Source organism: Dipteris shenzhenensis, chromosome 5 (assembly GCF_047967505.1).
Source record: "Dipteris shenzhenensis isolate YYH24624 ecotype China chromosome 5, Dip_SZ_1.0, whole genome shotgun sequence".
In the NCBI taxonomy this organism is placed as follows: Eukaryota; Viridiplantae; Streptophyta; class Polypodiopsida; order Gleicheniales; family Dipteridaceae; genus Dipteris; species Dipteris shenzhenensis.
The window spans coordinates 9,090,247-9,111,035 of record NC_141600.1 but is presented as its reverse complement, the minus strand read 5'-3'; the positions used below and the strand labels follow the sequence as shown (position 1 = coordinate 9,111,035).

At 46.0% G+C, this 20,789-nt stretch overlaps 1 protein-coding gene across 1 annotated transcript in view; it reads right to left on the bottom strand.

The window, feature by feature from the left end:
- LOC147901585 (uncharacterized) overlaps nucleotides 1–20,789 on the bottom strand; it is a 292,960-nt gene that overhangs the window by 42,966 nt on the left and 229,205 nt on the right. Inside the window, exons 14-16 of the mRNA XM_087375176.1 lie at nucleotides 14,780–14,962; nucleotides 6,804–6,926; nucleotides 3,440–3,561 (exon numbers count right to left, since the gene is read on the bottom strand). Of these exons, the coding sequence (XP_087231302.1) occupies nucleotides 3,440–3,561; nucleotides 6,804–6,926; nucleotides 14,780–14,962 (428 nt within the window). The remainder of the gene's footprint in view (nucleotides 1–3,439; nucleotides 3,562–6,803; nucleotides 6,927–14,779; nucleotides 14,963–20,789) is intronic.

The following is a 20,789-nucleotide window of genomic DNA, read 5'->3' as shown; positions in this document are numbered from 1 at the left end:
TGGATCTTCCATGGTCCCCATGCACCAACAAAGCGTTGAACTAATATAGCCCATGCCCCTCGACACCACGAGCCACTACCTTTCCATTTGCCTTGGATGTGACAATGATTTTGCCATTGTCAAATGGGACCTACATGTTGTGCTTGTCTATTTGGATGACAGACAAAATGTTCTTGCACAAAGTCGGTACATTTAGTACATGAAATCAGATCCTCGTATCCTACAGTCGTGATGAATGGGATACTACCAACACCCGTCATAGGGCATGCCCAATTATCCCCCACAGTTACCTTGGAGTCAGGATGCGTACCTTCCATGGTCACAGGCTTTCTTGCCTTCACTCACGGTGTAGGTTGTGCAGTACTCGGTACTAATAAAGAGTGCACCAATAGTGATGTTTGCTGTTAGTCTTCGGCTCCTCCTTTGCCTTGGACTTCCTCTTCTGCTTTAGGTCTGCCTTCTTTTTCCGGCATTCGTTAGTTGAGTGACCAAGCTTCTCACAGTAGAAACATTTAACCTTCTTCTTCTCCTCTGCATCCTCTGTCTTGTTGTTCTTGGAATCCTTGGACTTGTCTACCTTCTGACCAATTGAAGTAAGCTGGTCCCTCACCACCTTGATCTTCGTCAGATGGTCATGAACATTGTCTCCCTCACACATTTCCAGATTGTACCTCCTCACAAGACTCCAAATGGGCGTTGTCTTTGATGGACTTCATTGGATTTAGTGAGTGAGGAATGGCGGGGCTAAGGAGGGCCTTTTATAGGCCTGGCCCTAGGCATCTTGACCGACTGGCAGGGGCCAACTCAGCCCCCTGCACCGACCTGGGTAGCAGCCCAAGGAGCCGCCCTGTGTCGGCCATATGGCCCGACCCTGGCTCACTATGTCCAGGCCTATATAAGGCCTTGGTGTAGGGCCTTTGCTGCCCTACTGCCAGCCCTTATTCAGGGCCTTAGCAAGCTCCTTTTGCAGGCTCCGTACAGTACGGACAGTTCCAGCCTGCCCATACTGATGTGACACACCCGCCATTGCTGCTTGCCCTCGGGACTGCCACCACCTTGATTGAAGTGCCACTTGCAGATGCCCATGCCCTCAATTTTCGTGCCATTTGCAGCTGCTTATAGGCTCGATTGCTGTGCCTTCATGATTCCGTCTACTGCTGCTGCTCCTGCTCTCGAAATCCATGACAAAATCTGCAGTTGATTCCACCATAGATTGCCTCTGCTACCGTCTTCATTTAGGCTCCCGTTGGTGGTCACGAAGTTGATTTGAGCTGCCCACAATTTGCTTCTCCAACTGGGCATCTTTCTTGCACATCATTGAAACTTCCAACATGTAAGGGCTTTCTTCAAATTCATGTAGCCTCGTTCTAATTTTGTACACTCATTTAGGCATTTTGCCTTCTTTGGGCATAATTGCTCGAATTTGAGCCTTTTCTTCGCATTCGGTAACTCTCCGATCAGCACATTGAGAGTCATGACGTGATTACCCTTGGTAGCTGCTCCTATGGCCTTCATCGACACATCATTCGAGGGCATCCTCGCCTGGTTCTTCACCGACATACCTCTTCGCATCAGGATGTGCACACTCTTGTGCAGTAGCTACTTCGGGCTCATGGATTCTCTGCTCTTGCCATGCATAAAATGAATGAAATCTTTTATATTTTTTTATATGTTTGAGTTAAAGGTTCTCTGCCTTGAGTAGTCCCTCTAAAAAGGATGTTTGAAGAGTTAATAAAGGTCCTCTGCCTTGGATAGTCCTCCTAAAATGATGTATTTTCTCTTATATGTTTGGTGTGTGACTCCATGTTCCTAGTTAGTCCCTGGAGTCAAGGGGGGGATGTACTGTGGGAGACATGCATTGGTAGTGATAGGGTCTAGTTATCAGGCCTGGCATATGAGTTCTAGGATGTTGGTGCATTGGCCTTCTAGACCTCTGAGTTGTTCATGCATCCATGCTGAAACATGAACCTTTGAGTCACCTTTGGGACGTAAAGCCATGTGAATGCTCAGTCCGACCTCTGAACCATGCTCCAACTTCAGCCTCTGAGTTGGCATGGGAGCCATGTCTAGTTCAGACATTGCACAGTTTAGTAGTCGTGTCACTGTCATGTTCTGTCCTTGGTTCCATTCCTGTAGTCTCTCACCTTGCCTTGAAGCGAAGTTGAGTCAGTTTGGTGTGTTCTAGTGTGAGTTCTAGTCTAGGATGTCCTATGGATGCCAGGTGTCATATTGGGAGTTATCCCATATGCATAGGTGTTCATATGTGTGTGTGTGCTCTTATATAAGAACGATACTTGTCTAGTGTCAAATCAATCAATTATCAAGTTGTCCTCGATGCCACTCAGCAGTTGAGTCAGTGCAGCACTGTCTTTGGGAGTGCACTCAGGCCAGGACAACGATTTGGAAGGGTGTTGCTAGGATATTTTGCATTTTTCATAGAGCACCCTTCTTCAAGACCTGGGGATTGGTTGCTTGGTTGTCACTCACTGGTCCACAGGCTTTCTTCGAGGGACATGACACGGACACAGCTTTCTTTGTTCGACGACACCTTGTGGAGTCATGCTCCCTCCGGGATGTTCCGTTTACTCCATTCAGAGCTCCCCACGCTTCTGTAGACACATCTTGGGAGATTTTGGCTAGTATTACAGCATGGCATATTTGGAGAGCCAGATGTACACAGGCTTTGGAGGACTCCCAGGTACACCCTTCTCAGACTATGGCCAGTATCTGGGCAGATACTATACACACTTTGATGGCCATTTGGGCGAATATACAGGGACCCTCCGGGACTGCTACTGCCAGGAGGGTTGTCCTTCTCAGAGTCTGGAAGGATTGTCCTTTCTTCTCTGACTCTCCTTCAGGGATGAGGTGGCATTTTCAGCCGCCACCTGGGATTTTTGTTTGCTCATTCTGAGCTGTTTTTTCTCATGCTTGACATAATGTACTCCCGCACTTGAGCTTGCTCTGCGGTTTTTATTCATACTTAACGAAGTACTTTTCTTGAAAAAAAAAAAATCAAGTATCAAGCTACAAGCTCTTTGGTCTACATGTGAGTAATTTCATTTTGGTTCATTGCTACTATAGTCATTTCATTTCCATTTCATTATGTCTCTCTTTGAGTATCACTTCCTCTCTCCCTAGCCTACCCTCTCTCTCTCTCTCCCTCTCCACCATGTTCCTTCAGTATTTGCATTACAATGTTGTCAATGTTAATTGAAAAGGTAAATTGATAAGGAACAATTTGAAACAAAGAATCAGCATGCTTACTGCCAGAAAATGATGACAACATTCTAAATGGTGAAAGAATGGCACCATCAAGAAGTATGTTCAAATCTGCTTGCATTAGCATGACCTTCAGATTTCTGAACTCAAAGGAAAAAGCATTCACTACAAATTCAAAATACAAAATTGACAACTCAGCATTGAAATTTTATCATACCGAAGCGATTTGATACATGATAAGAAATTGTTACTCAGATCAAGCTCTTCCAACTCAAGTAAATCTTCACTTTCAAACACATGTCCACAATGCCTTAAACCTTTTTCTGAAAGATTTAGTGCCTGCACAAAACAAAGTCATTATACTGTCATAAATATTTTTGCACCAAATGATACAATTGGGTGTATGCCACATTTCACTTCAAAATCACTGACGTGCCATTTAATAGTTCTAGCCCAAAAAGGCATTTAATTTTATCAGTCGCATCTATAGTGATTAACTTATCAAGCTCAACATTTTTTAATGTGGATTTTTTATTACATGATGACATGTCTCTCCTATTTCTCATTTTTATGAAGTCCAATACACGAATTACAAGGAACATTTTAGCTTGCATGGTGATGCCTTTGTTTCAAAAACCTCATTTTTTTTCATGCACTTATACATATTTTTACAATATAATGTGTGAACTATGTTGAAAAATCACAGAAAACAAATGAATATATTCAAAATTGAGAGAACATAACTAGGAGAATGATACAAGGGATGTCATGCCATGTGCCATCTTTCAACCATGTCTAGCTACATGCTAATCATGCCTTCTCATGTTGTAATCAGGCTGGATGAAGTTGGGTAAGGTTTGCACATATGAAGACATGACGTTCTCTTTGTCTTGCCAAAATTTGAAACGAAGCTTGGAATATGTATTATCTTGAAAGCTTTTATCGACAAACATGGTTTGCTTATATGCATACGATGTCCTCTATATACCATTTAATTGAAATGAAAGGCTTGAAAGGTATATTGAGGGATTGAGAGCCTGCATAGGCATTATTAAATTGGTGTGCTTTAAATGTCAGTAGCAGCTAGGGCAGCAAACAATCCAATTTAGAAAGCCTATATCAGAAACAAAACAATAAACAATGTTGAATGGACTTGTCAACAGAAAGCCGACGAGGGCGACAAGGAGCTGACCCAAACCTGGACCTCCATTGGTTCAATGCAATCCCTCCATGAATAGAAAGCCAAAAGAAAAGAGTGAATTTTCTATTCTCGAGAATTTTCCAAAGTCTTCTCCAAAAAGATTTCTGCAAGTCTGTAGAAATCTGAAAATTCTCCCAATTAGGAGCTCTAGTGGGCTTCCAGCCCCTAAGATGGGAGACTCATCTCATGGTTCTGTGCATCAATTCATTCCCACTCTAAAAGGAAATATTGGTTCAACATGTGTACATGCAAAGGGAGCTTGTGTTGCGACAGAATTATCCAACTTATCTTTCACAACACAGACCAAATTGTAAGTGACTTCATTCAAAATTTTTATTTCATAATAAGAGAATTTCCTGAACCTCAATGTCTTTATTTTTATTTTCAGATATATATCCTTCATCTTATCAGCAGTGGCAGCCTACCAAATGCATTTTAGGATTCATGGATGTGTTACATGGGTCCATAGGAGAGTTGCAATATCAAGGTACATCGGCAGCACAATTAGCTCAGTCAGGAGTCTTTTTCTATCATTTTTACCAACTACTGGATAAAGCCAACACCCATGGTGTGTTGAAGAAACTAGCTCTTCCGGCATGGAATATCTTATCAGAGGGGATAGGGGAGAGAGGGTTTAGATTTCCATATCAATCATCATAGGGATGCCCTCTTGCCCCTTTCTTGTACTTATTGGTGGTAGAAGCAAAGAGCATCTTTTTGAGATCTCAAGCTAGGGTATCTAGATCCTAACCCAGATCACATTCCCTCGGGTTCATGGAGGATTTGGCTCTATGGAGGTGTCCCCATAAAGTGTTTGCAATGGGACGATTTCATCCCCTCCTTGGTTCTAAAACCTTTCACCGTACCCTTCCAAGAAACCAAAAAGAGATTACTTGAACGTGGCTTCTTCCTTCTGTTTGGTTGCATGAGCACCCAACTTCCTTTTGACACAGTCAAGAAACTCAAATCTACTCTATTATAAGCCTTTTCGAATGGCTCATCCTGACCACTCTACATAGCCCATTCCAAAGCCTCCCAAAAGGAAAAAATATTACAAAAAATGGTTTGGCCATTGCACAAGCCTATTTGCATAGTCCATTCCAAGACTTCCCAAAAGAAAAACCATATTACAAAAAATGGTTTGGCCATCCACTAGTCCGTCTGCATATCATATCTGAAAGAACGAGTTGCAAATGCAAGCTGGTAGCTTTGGCCAAAATATTATAGAAAGTACCCAAAAGAGTGATTGGCCTCCATTGGGAAACCAAAAATTTGCATCCCCCCTTTGGTAAGTGAATCATGCATAGCACAAGAATCCTAAATGCCCTAAAGTCTCTCACTGGTTTCACCCTCAACCCTGTTGTAGTCTCTAAGAAAAAGGGGGAACCCCTCCATTCCCTAAGAATATAACCCTCCTAGCTGAGGCTGCCTAGAAAGAACCCTGCATACTCGCCCAAATGGCCATCAGTGTGGCCATCAGTGTGTGAACGGTGTCAGCCCAAATACTGGCCAGGATGTGTGAGGGATGGACCTGAGATCTGTCTAAGGCCTCTGTGCATCTGGCTCTCCAAATATGCCAAGCAGCGATGCTAGCCAACAAATTGAAGATTGGCTGAATGGGTGGCTGTTCGCATATCGAGGATGGAGGAGGATTAGTTGAATGGGGTAGGCATTTGCTAATTGAAGGTGGAAGGCTGATTCAAACAAATTGAAGATCTGTCCGTCACTTGAGAAAAAGAAACAAGATGAAGGGAGGGGATGAGGAGAGGGAAGAGGCGCAGGAAGGGAGGGGCTGAGAGGAGAGAGAGGAGGAAAAGGATGGGCAGAAGGGAGGACAAATGAAAGAGAGAAAGAGAGAGAGAGAGAGAGAGGGGGGGGGGGGGGGGGAGCGGGGGGAAGGGGCAGCTGGGGGGGGAGGGGAGGCAGCGGGGGAGGAAAGGAGGGGTGGAGGGGGCAAGGGCAGGGGAGAGGCAGGGGGGGGCAGGGAAGAAGGGTCGGGCGGGGGCGGCAGGGGCAATGAGGTAGGGAGGCGTGGGCGGGGCAACAGTGGGGAAGGAAGGGAGGGGGCGGGAGAGGCAGTAGGGGGAGGAGGGAGGTGGTGGCAGCAGGGAGGGAGGGGGAGGGACAGCAAAAGGAGAGAGCTGCAGCTACAAGCTTAATGTATCAACTTCTTTTTCTTCTGAAGATATTAAAGACAGCAATCAAGCATAGAAACTACAGATTTGCAAGTAAACAGTCAAATTCACAGATGCAGCATCAAAAGAAAAGAAGGATCACATGAAGCATAATTAAAAATAAAATGTGTGTTTCACCGATTATCACAGTTTCTAGGTATAAATCATTACATGAAGATCATGTATGAATGAATATTTTTTCTTACCTTGATAAACTTAAAGCTAGAGCAGCCCAAGAACCCTTCCAACATCTCCCTAGTCAAGCGACCAGTGTGCTTATCACGTGCTTCAGTAAGTTCAATGCCATTTACAACTGTCCCATCAAATACCTGTTTTAAATTTGTCAAGGCTCGGATGTCACAAAAGAAAACAATGATACTACTCGAATTGTGAAAGTCAAACTCACCACTCAGCAAACAAGATGGTTTAATGGTTGCTGTTTTGTTTATTTTCCATCCTTATTCAGCAACAAAAACACCAAGACTTTAAGGAGTTTTAAACGTTGGTGTTGTAGTCAATCTGAAGAGTTACTTAGGTTGTGTGTTAGTAAATCAACGTGTCACTAGGTAAAAGGCGTTATGTGGAAGGTAATGCATAGAGGTTGCCATGGATACCAGGACCTTTAGAGAGCCAAGATACGACTATGGCAGATCCAGCGGATAGTGACCTTTTAAAGAAGCATTCAGGCACACTATGCTGAATTTTGTAATTTGTATCTATTGTTTTGTAGTTTGAGAATATAGTAGTGTAGCTTTTGCTTCAATTCATATCTTCCGTCGTCGTCGTTTCCCAAGCAAGTCTTTGAGTTTGAGAAAACCCTTCAATTGGTATTAGAGCAGTAAGTTTTCTAGAGACCCGTGGAGTTTTATACTTGGCAGGCAACACTTCACATGCTCCTTATGGACTAGAGAATAGGATTGAGAAGATAGCCTCCTCATAGCTAAAAAATGAAAAGGATCTTGGTGTGATAGGTATGGACTCCGAGGGATCCAATGCATTGATGGCTTCATTCAACAAAATCCAACAGAGGTCCTTCACAACAACTCAAGTAAAAGCCATCCTTTGTCATCTTGTGATCATCAATACACTCCCTGTTCAACTCTAGCCTGCTCATCCTCCTTCCGCCTCCATCCTTGCCCTTTGGTTATCTTTGTCTCGTAGCCCACTTTTGTTATTCCTTCCCTTCTAGGGCATTTGTCCCACTTTTGTGACCTGAAGCCTAGGTCATCCCTCACCAAGGTGGCCCCCTCTATGGCTTCCCAGGCCACCCAGGCCACCCTACAGCCTGAGGATTTGCATTCAGGCCTTGTATGGCTTCCCGTACAGCCACCCAGGCCACCCTACAGCATGAGGGTTGGCATTTGGGCCTTGTAAGGGCTTGCAGCCTCCTCTTGTTTGCTCTTCATTCAACCTTTCCTTCCCTCAGGTCTGCTGAGGCCCTTTCGTTACATTCATCCCCACTCTCTAGCTCCGCCCCCCTCACTAATGAAAGTACAACTCATGGGTTATATATGAACTACCCCACGCATGTACTCCATTACCTCTTTCCCCCTTGTATCCATCACTATCCTGTCCCTATCTAGAATAATTAAGCGAAGTCTAGCCTACATAACCATACATTGTAACATTCCTACATATTTTCCCTCAATGGTATGGCGAAGTACTTTGGAAATGTCTCGGTAAGTACCTAAGGTACCTAAAGTACCATGGTTGCACAAATTCATCCATAAGGATATCGCAACCTATGGGAGTACAAAGAAATAACAATGTCATTTATAACCCCCTTGACATTGTTTGTACGTCTCTCATCCACAAGCCTTCTTGATGATGTACAAAGTTTTTTGTGGAAAGGCTCCTTGGTGAAGATATCTTGATCAATGAAACCATCCTCGATACAGCCCCAAATAAATTGATGATGATTTTCAATGTGCTTCATGCGAGCATGAAAGAAAGGGTTGTTTACAATGGCAATGCAAATCTGACTATCACAATAAGTGGGAGTGGCCACACCATCCTGTAAATGATGTAGATCATGCATTAACACTCCTCAACCACATGCATTCCATAGTGGTTGCGTTAGCTGCCTTATACTCCGCTTCATTTGATAAAGAGAAACTATGTCTTGCTTCTTACTAAGCCATGAAATGCAAGCTGAACCCAATGAGAAACAATAGCTAACGTAGATCTTCAATCATCAGTGTCCCCTGACCAATCTGAGCCAGTAAACCCATAATGATGAAAGTCACAATCTTGAGCATCATGTAAAACAAAAGCGAGTGTACCATGTACATATTTGAGAACCCTTTTAGCTGCATTCCAATGAGTGACTATGGAGAATGCATAACTTGACTGAGCAACACTGTAGCATAGGCAATGTTAGGCCTTGTAGAACACAAAATAGATGAGACTTCCTACCAATTGCCTATAAAGAGTACCTTCCAACTGTCCAGCAGTGTCATGCTTACTGAGCTTGAGGCCTTTCTCAAGAGGAGTAGCTATCGGTTTTCTGTTTTCTATCTTAGATTTCTGCAGGAGACTCCTAGCATACTTTGTCTATGACATGCATATCCCTTACTTTGTTTGCCAAAATTCAATGGCAAGACAATAGTGCAATAAACCCAAATCTCTTACATCAAAAGAGTGAGACAGCATAGATTGCATTCCAGCAATTTCTGGTCACTATTACCTGTGAGCATGATATCTTCCACATTGAGAATGAGGACAATCAAATCTGATTTTTATCGCAAAACATAAAGGTTTGGCTCAGTGTGAGTATTGACAAAACCCTTGAGCGCATAAAGTGCTTTCTTAAGCATGCACATCTTGTGCTCTTGTCCAATGACCACAAATCCTTGAGTTGCTACACATAGACCTCCTCCCTGAGATCCCCATTCAAAAAGGCAGTCTTAACATCCATCTAGTAAACCAACCACCCATAACATGCAGCTAAGGAAATGGCATGACAAAAGGTAGTCATTTTAGCTACCAGAGCAAAAGTTTTCTCATAGTCAATTCTCTCTTCCTGTACATACTCCTTGACAACGAGATCTGCTTTGTATTTCTCCACTGTGCCATCTGAATGGTACTTGACCTTATCGATCCGTTTGGTACCACAACATTCTTTACGATGGGAGGATCAAACGAGTCCCATGTGGCATTCTTTCCAATGGACCTAATTTCTGATTCCATGGATTTTTTCCATAAAGGATCACCTGTGCATCCTTAATTGTCTGATGCTCAATTTCAGCATCTATAACAGTGCTCATGAAGGAATAATTGACCTTGTCATTAGATTGCCATTTGCTTGCCCTTGACCTTGCTAAAGAAGGCTGACCCTATCCACCATCACCATCACGAATGGCCAACCTAGCCCTATGGCTTATTGGCAGTACCACCTGCTCTTTTATCAGACAATGTTGATACACAATGGGCTGTCCATACCCAATCGCTCGCTGCTTATCTGAAACATGTGACGCAGGAGGATCCACTTCATTTTGTGGCAGCCCATCTGAAGCATTTGAGGTAGGAGTAGGTTCCTTAGACACATGTGAGGTAGGTGAATCTACCTCATGACATGGCGACTCATCAAGCTCAACTTGAATCATATCCAAAGGAGTATCACCATCAAGTGGCATCCCAAGTATTTCGGGCATCTGTTCTCATGTTCATTAAAAGCAACATCTATGCTAATGATGAGCCTTCTCGTACTGGGATTATGGAGTCTAAAACCCTTGCTCTCAGTACTATACCCAACAAAAATGTATATGATATGTTTATCATCTAGCTTGGATCGTTGCTCTTCTAGAACCAAAGCATATGGCACTCGTCCCAACACTCTGAATTGACTGAACCTGGGCTTGTACCCATGAAATGCCTCGAAAGGTGTGATATTGACCAGTGCCTTTGTAGGGCATCTATTTTGGATTAAACTTGAGCGACCGGGAAACCTAATAAAGAGTGAAGTAACCCACATGTCCTCCTCTATCAGGTCAAATCCCAAGGTGAAAGGAGTGAGAAAAAACCTCATGGAACCATGGCCAAAGGACTAGACTGCAACATTGTGCTTGTGGCATCTGGAGAACCAAATGCCACCTGGAAAAAGTCTCATCCGAACATAAAATATTTGTAAGGTGGTGGGACGAGGTTCTACATCCTTTTTGAGCTACGTAACATTTGGGGCTTTTAGACCATTTGCCCTCTTTTGTATGCAATTTCCCACAAGAAATTGGGGCTTTTGCATTTGGGTTGCAATTTTGCAGGTAAAAGAGCATTTTGGAAGTTTGCAGATAGTTTTGGACTCAGTACGAGTCAAATTGCAGATTTTGCCACCTTGTGCAGATTCTCTTTGCAGATTTTTGGGCATTGAGCAGAGCATTGTGGTGCATTTTGAGCCTTTGATAGGTTGTGACAGTATTTGTCACTGTGGGCATATTTTTCTTTGCATAATTTACTTGTGCATCTTACATCCCAGGAAAGGATTTCACTTGTTCAGTTTGCTGTATTTCTGAGTTTATCTGGCCAAAATGGCACATAACAACTCAAATGAGGTGTTCGGGGTTCTCACACAGGAGGATAAGTTGGATGGCACCAACTACTCCTTGTGGAGTTTCATGGTTCGAAATATCTAAGTTGGCAGAAATCTTTGGGATTATGTCAATGGAGATGAAGAAAGACCAGATACAACGCCTATACCTGTCACTCCTACAGCTTGGATACAAGGAGTTTTGTTCTTGGATCAGCCCATAGCCAGTTCTTTATTGGAGAAGAAATGGGAGAGAATGCTCTGTCCCTAGATCCTATATGCGGGAGAAACCTCGTTTGTCTGGAAAGCATCGTGTCCCTCTGTCAACTAGGTCGCCATACCACAGATGAGATCCCTTTGCATGCACTATAAACAAGCCACAATCCGAAGGGATCTCATCCGAATCACATACATGGCTGTATCATCTGCAAACTCTAAATCAAGCAGCTCCTCCGTCCTGACTGATTGGGAGCCTCATCACTATGAGACCCGCCGCTTGCGACCTCAAGAAGTATCCCAGTGCCTCTACTATGAACAGGAAGAGGAAGCGTGTGAGGGGGCAGCCCTGCTGAACTAAGCAGGAAAGAGAGAAAGTCGCACCCGCATTAACTCTGATGAGCACCTGACTACTGCTCCCCACATAAAGCGCAGAGACCCCTCTAATCCATCTGTTTGAGAAGCCCAACCTTTGCAAATGACCACTCCAACCTCCTACCGGTGGCGGACCACACCTCTGGGCCTCTCCCCGGGAGAAGGTGTTGGTGTTGACAACTGATGTCTACCGCCGCTGAAAACATATGCTCCTAAACCAAGAAAAGTTCCACTGCCCTCTGCAACTCCTATCGGAGGATCAAGTGTTGCGGCTGACTATGAGCACGGTCATGGAGCCGTGCACATTCCAACTCACTATAGCCCAACTCATTAGAAGCCGTGTGTGAACAAGACTCTCTTATGCGTAGGAGCCTGGATAGCTCTCAGACATTTGTGATTTCGCTGGGGGTTTTGAGAGGGAGTAGTTTGTGTTTGTGTGGTGACGGATAAGAAGCACTAATTCCACGCCTACCTTTGCCGCCCACTGCGTCTACATGTGAGTACTTTCATTTTGGTTCATTGCTACAGTCATTTCATTTCCATTTCATTATGTCTCTCTTTGAGTATCACTTCCTCTCTCCCTAGCCTACCCTCTCTCTCTCTCTCTCCCTCTCCACGATGTTCCTTCATGTGGTATTAGAGCCTCCCTTCCTACCTTCCCCTTCTTCTCGTTCTACCTAGAGGATGAGAGAAGCCCACAAATGAGAGCTCCTCTCTCCTCTAGGATTGAGCTCCCTTCCAATCCTTAGCCTCACCTCGGGATCTGATTTGGAGCTCTGATCTACCTCGCCATCAACTACCCCTTCTTCGGCTCTAAATGCCTTGCCAACAGCCGCTTCTGGTTCCTCACCATCAGCCGCCTTAGTAACCTCACCTCCAGCTACTCCATCGACCTGCAAACAGGCCATACAGCCCGCTGCAAGCAGGCCATATAGGCCGTACAGTCCGTATGGACTGTTTTCGTGCAGTCCCGTGCCGTACCAGCCTGCCCGCCTGCCCGTACAGCCTGCCCGCTGCTAGACCCGTACACTTGCTGCTCACGCTCCTGCCCTCGCCATTTTCCCTCGGGACTGCCACCAACAGTAGCTGCTCCAGACTCAATTGCAGGGCCACTTGGAGCTGCCTCTGCCCTCATTTTTTGCGCAGTTGCAGCTGCTTATAGCCTCGATTGATGCGCCATCTGATGCCGTCTACCGCTGTTACTCCTGCCCTCGAAATCCACGCCAAAACTTGCTTGTGATTCCGCCATAGATTGCCTCTCTTACCACCTTCATTCGAGCTTCCCGTTGGTGCTCACGGATCTGATTCGAGCAGCCCACGAATTGCGTCTTCAACTGATAAGCTTCCTTGAGCATTTGGTGACCCTCTGATTGGCACATTGAGAGTCATGACGTGATCTCCCGTGGTAGCTGCTCCTATGGCCTTCATTGACACATCATTCGAGGGCATCCTCACTTGGTTCTTCACCGACATACCTCTTTGCATCAGGATGTGCACACTCTTGTGCGGTAGCTACTTCGGGCTCATGGGTTCTCTACCCTTGCTATGCATAAAATGAATGAAATCTTTTATATTTTGTCATATGTTTGAGTTAAAGGTTCTCTGCCTTGAGTAGTCCCTCTAAAAAGAGTGTTTGAAGAGTTAATAAAGGTCCTCTGCCCGGATTATCCTCCTAAAATGATGTATTTCTTTTATGGTGTGTGACTCCATGTTTCTAGTTAGTCCCTAGAGTCAAGAGGGGGATGTACTATGGGAGCCACGTATTGGCATTGATAGGGTCTAGTTATTAGGCCTAGCATATGAGTTCCAGGATGTTGGTGCTTTGGCCTTCTACACCTCTGAGTTGTTCATGCATCCATGCTGAGACATGAGCCTCTGAGTTGTGCGTGCTCAATCCGACCTCTGACGATGCTCAGACTTCAGCCTCTGTGTTATCATGAGAGCCATGTCTAGTTCAAACATTGCACAGTTTAGTAGTCCTGTCACTGTCATGTTTTGTCCTTGGTTCCATTCCAGTAGTCTCTCACCTTGCCTTCATGGGGGGATGTTAGAATATGAAGCCAAGTTGAGACAGTTTGGTGTGTTCTAGTGTGAGTTCTAGTCTAGTGTGTCCTATGGATGCCACATGCCATATTGGGAGTTATGCCATATGCATAGGTGTTTCATATGTGTGTGTGTGCTCTTATATAAGAGCTATACTTGTCTAGTGTCAAATCAATCAAGTATCAAGCTACAAGCTCTTTGGTCTACATGTGAGTACTTTCATTTTGGTTCATTGCTATAGTCATTTCATTTCCATTTCATTATGTCTCTCTTTGAGTATCACTTCCTCTCTCCCTAGCCTACCCTCTCTCTCTCTCCCCCTCCCCCATGTTCCTTCAATGAGCACCTTCATGTGTTCCATCTGTTCTTTTGTCTTGGCCTTGGGCTCAGTAGCTTGGCTCTCTCTTTCGGGGCCTCAGGTGTTTTACAAGACGTGACTCTTCCTTGGCTCTCTTGGTTCAACGACGTTTAGTTGAGTCATGCTCTCTAGATGATGTTCTTGGCTCTCCCTATAGATCTACTCACGCCTCTATGAATACTTAATGAAAGATTTTGGGGAGCATATCAATGTGTCATAGTTGGAAAGCCGGATGCACATAGCTCTAGATAGTTCCTAGGGCCACCTTGCACACATATTGGCCACTATTTGGACAGATATGGTACACACCTTGGTGGCCATTTAGGGAGCATGCAGGGTTCTTCATAGGTAGTCTCCACCAGGAGGACTATTTTTTGCAAGGAGTGGAGCACTCCTCGTTATTCTAAGAGTCTCCCATAGGGTTGAGGTGGCACTTTCAGCCTCAACCTTGGGACTTTTTGTAGCTCTTTGACAGCAGTTTATTTTTCCCTATTCGCATAATGTAGTTCTCCATGTTGCTTTGCTCTCTATGCTTCTTTCATACATAATAGAAGTTTTTTTTTGGCGGAAAAAACCTGTAGAAACAAAATTTATGGTAGTTGAGAAGATAGAAACAATGCCATCCAGAATACCAATGAAGGATGGTAAAATCTTTGAAATTACCTTACCTTTATGTTTTTTAGTGAAAATATTGTGTAGCTTCTGTAATCACGGACTTGACAAAGCTGATTGCCTAACAAGTCAAGAACCATCAACTTGGGTAAGGTACGTATATGTGCAATTTCAGATATATCAAATAGCATGTTATATGCTGCATAAAGCTCCATTAAGCATGGTAAATTGTCAAGCCCCTGCAAACATACATGTCTGTGGGAGTTACATTTTAATACCTAAGTTATGGAAAATTTTAGAATTACATGTGTAAGAATTAGCAACAGCAGATATTAAAAAAAGGGATTGTTTTACAAAAAGAGATTGCTTAAAATAAACATCAGATTATACTTCCTTCCACAAGCTAGGTTTCACAACATATTCAAACCCAGTCTTTTCCAGGAAAAAGTGATTTATTCAATTCAAAATGACACTGAAGTACAATTCATATAACAAAGGTGGAAGAGCTAACTCAATCCCTACCCTCTCCAAACTCAACCATGGGCAGGACATATCTCCAGTCCTCACTAGGGGTTTATCAAAAACTCAAAACAATTACAAAGGTGGGAGGTGTAAATCTCTATTCAAACTTTGACTGAAACCTAATCAAAACCAATAAAGAATGCCCAACTGCTGAAAGATATTTGCATAAGCTTTAGAAAGGATCTCAAAACCAGGAAGCCCCAAAATGCCAGTGGTGGTGGGAAGGCCAACATTCCACCAACATCAGATGTGGGTGCCAGAAACTGATCCAAGAGGAGCAACCATGCACACTGCACTGGGAGTCGTTGGATAGTTTTAAGCTAGAAAGAGGAAAGCTGTAGTCCATCCTACAAGTGATGAAGGGGTACCGCTAACAAACAACAGGAAAAATGAGAGCTTGACCTATTGCTTTGAGACTGAAGCGCTCCCTATAGGCTCCCACTCTCTGAGTACCCCTCCAAGTAGTGGCAAGCAAAGAACCATGAACCGTTGTCTTAAGCTCTCTCGAAGTTTGATGTTGAAACCCCTCTCTAAATGAAGAGACGGGAGTGGCAATGTGCGCTCCATTGCTTGCGGCCCAAGGCTGGTTAGAGAGGGTAGGAGAGGCTTTGCTCCATCGGCTCGATGCGGGGTCATGTTCCTCACCAAAGAGGGAGAGGCAGCAATGGACGACGAGCAAGGCGGGGAGGCAGCGAGGGAGCAAACTGAAGCTCCATCGCTTAAGGTGCAGCTTCATGCTAACCTCCCACCAATAGATCCAAGCTACAAGGGGATGCTAAGGAGGAGAAAAAGGGGGGGGGGGGGGCATTGAGCAGTAAACTCACACCACCCCTTCTCGAAGAAGCAAGGCTAGGGTGCAGGAGGGCGAGATGCAACCCGTAGTATTTTCAACAAGGTTACACTTGGCCCAAGTCGTTTTTTGAAAATGATATTGAGCGTTTGAAATATTTACATATGACAAAAACTAGCATGATTAGGGGCCCACACTTTTTGGTCATACAAAAATACACAGCTTCACAGGAGATGTGTGAAACTTATTTTGCACAATTTCAAAGAAGAGCACATGCACTGGTCTATAGGAAACGTTGGTTCCTTGACCTTGCAAAATCTTTATTTAAGGAAGCCTGTCCTTGGTAGATTCAATAGCAAGTGGTGGCCTGTTTTTTGAAAGGAAATAGGATGCAAGAGGGGAGCAAGAAACATTATATTCCAATAAAGACACACATCTAGACTGAAATTACAAGGTCTTAATGCACAAGGTACATTTCCTCTATGAATATCCTCCCTGATATTAAAAGGGGGCTCACCCGAAGCAACAATCCCTCATGGATACCTAATTTGTTCCTGCTTTTGGTTTCTAAAACAAGATGGCACACCAATGGTGGTGGGCTCATCGGTTGGCCTCCTCTCCTCTCACTCGCTCTGCTGTAATATCTTGTCCTAGAACTCCTAAAACATTTACTATCTTGTCATAATGGTGTCCTTTCCCTCCTCTCAAGGGAGGCTATCTCCTTTCCACATCAAGAAGACCCATCTCCCATTAGTTTTACAAACCTAACCTTCGTTCCATTGCTTAGCGGCTTCTCTAATTTTGTTCCACACATAATTTAAAGCCATTGCATAAGTAAGAAAGCAACTCAGCAATTGCACAAATCATTGATTATTCCATGACAACTACTTGTGAGAGACAAAGTTCTCCATGACAGGAAATAAGGGCCTTGTGTGCTCAGACCTTAATTACAAGTTCACGATTGTAACCCTTTTGTCTCCTCTCCTCCTTAACTCCTTGTTGAATTGCCAAGATACTCCTCAATGCGATCTCATAGAAACACTCCACTTGGCAAGGCCCCAAATGCTGCTCTTCAGCTACTATACAACCCACTCGACCTATTGTTGAGCTACTTCTTCCCAACTGAACAGCCCATTGCCACGCCTCTACTCCACAACTGAGTGGCCTGTTTGCAGAACCACTTCACTTAATTGCCAAGCTGCTCCTTCAGCTGTTGCCAAGCCACTCCTTGACTATATGAGTTACTATTGAGTCAATCCTCCTTGCCTTTGCTTCACTATAGTAGTTAGTTAAGCAATCATAATGGCTTAGTGGGCCATGAGAGACCACAGATTCTCTGTTGGACCGGGGGGTACTTACAAATGGGACTCTTGCTGTATAATTCTTGAGCATTGCATCATGTTGAGACTAGATGTTGACTTCTATACCAAAGATTTACAAGGTTACTTATATTAAATGAGCAAAATTTGGGAGCAAAAAAATCTTGGAAAGCTTGTATTAAATATCGATTGATCAAAGCGTTGAGCTGCTGCTCCTCCCCGTGAGCTACTGCCCCCTCCTCTCCCTCTCTCAGCCAGCCCCCTCTCCCTCGCTGCCCCCCCCCTCGCTGCTCCTCCTCTCCCTCCCCTCTCGCCAGCCCCTCCTCCCTCCTCCCTCACCCTCCCTCTCCCCTTCCTCCTCCCCGCCCTCCCTCTCCCCCCCCCCCGCTACCCCCTACCTCTCCCTCCCCGCCCAACCTCTCCCCCACCCGTCAGCCCCCCCGCCCCCCTTCTCCTCCCCCGTCCCCTCCCCCGTCATCCCTCTCCCTCGCCAGCCCCCCCCGCTGCCCCCCTCCCTGCTGCCCCTTTCTCCTCTCCCCTCCCCCGCTGCCCCCCTCCCCGCTGCCCCCTTCTCCTCCGCCCTCCCTCTCCCCCGCCAGCCCCCCTGCCCCCTTCTCCTCCCCCGCCCCCTCCCCTCGCCCTCCCTCTCCCCCCCCGCTGCTCTCCCCCTCCCCGCTGCCCCCTTCTCCATTGCCCTCCCTCTCCCCCGCCAGCCCCCCCGCCCCCTTCTCCTCCCCCACCCCCTTCCCTCCCCCACGCTCTCCCCCCCCCCCCCCGCTGCTCTCCCCCCCAAGGTGACCCCCCCGGAAAAAAAAAGAGTTATTAAAAAAAAAAGAAAAAAAAAACCTCCTCCCTCTCCCTCCCCGCCCCCTTCCTTCCTAACTCAGCTCCCCACGCCTCCCCCTCAGCCTACCTCCTTCTCCCCTCTCTCCTCCCCTCTCTTTCTCCTTCTTCCTGCCCCTCTCTTTCCCTTCCCTTCCCCTCTCTCCTACCCTCTCTTTCTCCTTCTTCCTGCGCCCGCGTTCAGGGCGTCCTGGGCAGTAGTTTCACGGACGGAGCTTTTTCAGTGTTGGAATCGGCCTTTTCACATCGATTGGCGAATGGATCCCCATTCAGCCAATCTCCGTCCACCTCCACTGAGAACCGTCATTTTTTCAGAAGACGAGCTGCAGCAGCTCAAGAAAGATGTGGAATTAGAGGGCTCCACATCACTTTTCGCCCGCATCTTTGGGTCACACCCTTCTAGATCACAGGCTAGAGACTGGATGCTCGCGGCATTACCAGGAGACCTCGCCCCTCACCTCACGGATACTTGACTTTTGGGATGTGGATTCTTCCAAGTGGTTTTCGACTATCACGAGTCCACAGCCCTTGTTCTCAAAGCTAATCCCCTGGCTTTGGGTTCGAGGAGGATCTTTTTTTTCCCTACACCTTGGGCTTCGATTGGTCGAGGAGGACAGGCAGGTCACATCACTGTTCATTAGGTTTCCTGATCTTCCTCAGGTCTACCATCGACTGCTTGCCACTATCGGAGCCACATTCCCTCCGTTCTTGGCATGCCTTCTTCCTTAGCAGAGGCAGTCAATGCAGATGGGGTGCCTCGTGTTGGGGTCATTGTCTCTGACCCTAACATCTCAGATGACCACATTATGCTTCAGTGTCCAGACGGCTCTCTCTTTCGACAGAGAGTCGAGATTTCAGGTAGACAGGACCAGTGCAAGGATTTGCAGGACCCTTGGGCACTTTGCTAGAGACTGCCCAAGGAAGAGAAAAAGACCCAAGAGGTCTTCTGGTGCGGCTCCTTCACGTACTACCACGACTGCACCTCCCCAGCACCCTGTACCACGCACTCCCAGGACCACCAAGAGCAACAGGGCACCCTGCTTCGCGCACCTTAGAACCACCAGGGCGCCCAATGCCCGCAGCACACCGGTTACCACGATGGAGAGCTATCAGAGCGGCTCCCTTACCTTAGGAGGAGACTTTTGATCCTGTTCAGACAGACGCCTTCCAGACTCCAGAGGTGGATGTTGCTGCAGCCCCAGACACTACAGTTCCACATCAGGAGGGGCCTTTAGATCCACCAAGCCCCAGTCACTTTGGTCTCTGACCCCTTGCTTTCTGACCACGAGGGGACTACAGGTACTTCTTCCCCGCAGACTGTTCCTGCCACAATCAGGACAACCGAGAAAGTGCAGGCGCAGATGAGGGCTCCTGATTCCTCTTCACCCCAGCCACAGGCCCCCTCAACCCCCAGCTCCAGTTCTGCTGATAGAGGCCTGGCAGGTCCTTCTCCTCCATCTTCCACGAGTGCAGGTCTTCATTCTGCTTATCAAGAATTCTTTTTCGGCACTCGCAGATTCGGCGACTTTCATGGATGATGAGGAGTTTGTGCCCTCCACCTTAGGGGTCCCGGTCATTGGGATTCCTTCTGACAGGGCCTCCCTTTTAGCAGGTGTGGGGATCCTTTCACCTGTTGAGTTCCTGCCCTTAGCAAGAGTGTTTCGGCCCAGGGGGAGCTGGTCTCCTCTACTAGGTCCGGTAAGCCTTTCAATCCAGCATCCTCCTGTCGATGAGGATAGTCAGCTGGAACATACAAGGCCTAGGCTAAGTTCCACACCGTCCCCGTAGGCAGCTGATCCGGAACCAGCTTCATCCAGGCGTCACTGGAGATGCTATTGATATCCTTTTTATCCAGGAACACAAGCTGGATGCAAGTGATTGCTCTAAGTCTGGCAAACTGCTTTCAGGACATACCTTCTGGTCGCCTGCTCTGGGCACAAGGGGAGGTACTTGCATTTCGGTCTCTCTTTCTATTCTCCCCTTGGTTGCTGGTCATGGTATTATCTCCCCTTCTACAGCTCAATGGATCATTATTTTGATTGGAGGGCGTAAGATTGGTCTTCTCAATCTTTATGCTCCCAACAACAGAGGGGAGCGGATCTCCTTTTGGATGGAGTTACTCTCTGGGGCCCCCATTGCAGATTATTGGATCATTGGTGGCGACTTCAACATGGTTGAGTTGCCTTCAGACAAAAAGGGAGGCAGACAGGGTGGAATTCATTCTTTGGAGAGGGCAGCCTGGGATGCCTTTCTCTTTCAGTTCAGTGGCAGAGACACTTGGTTGGATGATGCCTTTCATATTATGCCACAGTCACTCCTGTACTCTTGGTCGAACAGAGAAATACACATGCCCATTCATGCACGGATTGACAGATTTTATGTAGACGATTGGGCACTTGACAGAGGATGGATCTGTATGCATTTCTACTGGGGTTTCCACCTCAGATCATTTTCCAGTGGTGTTGCAGATTCTTGAGCCTATCGGAGAGGATGCTCTGCCAGTGTCAGGATTCCGGATGCTTTTTATGCAGAGGAGAGCCTCACGGAGGATATTTTACAGATTTGGATTTCTCAGATACAGGGTGGAGCTGT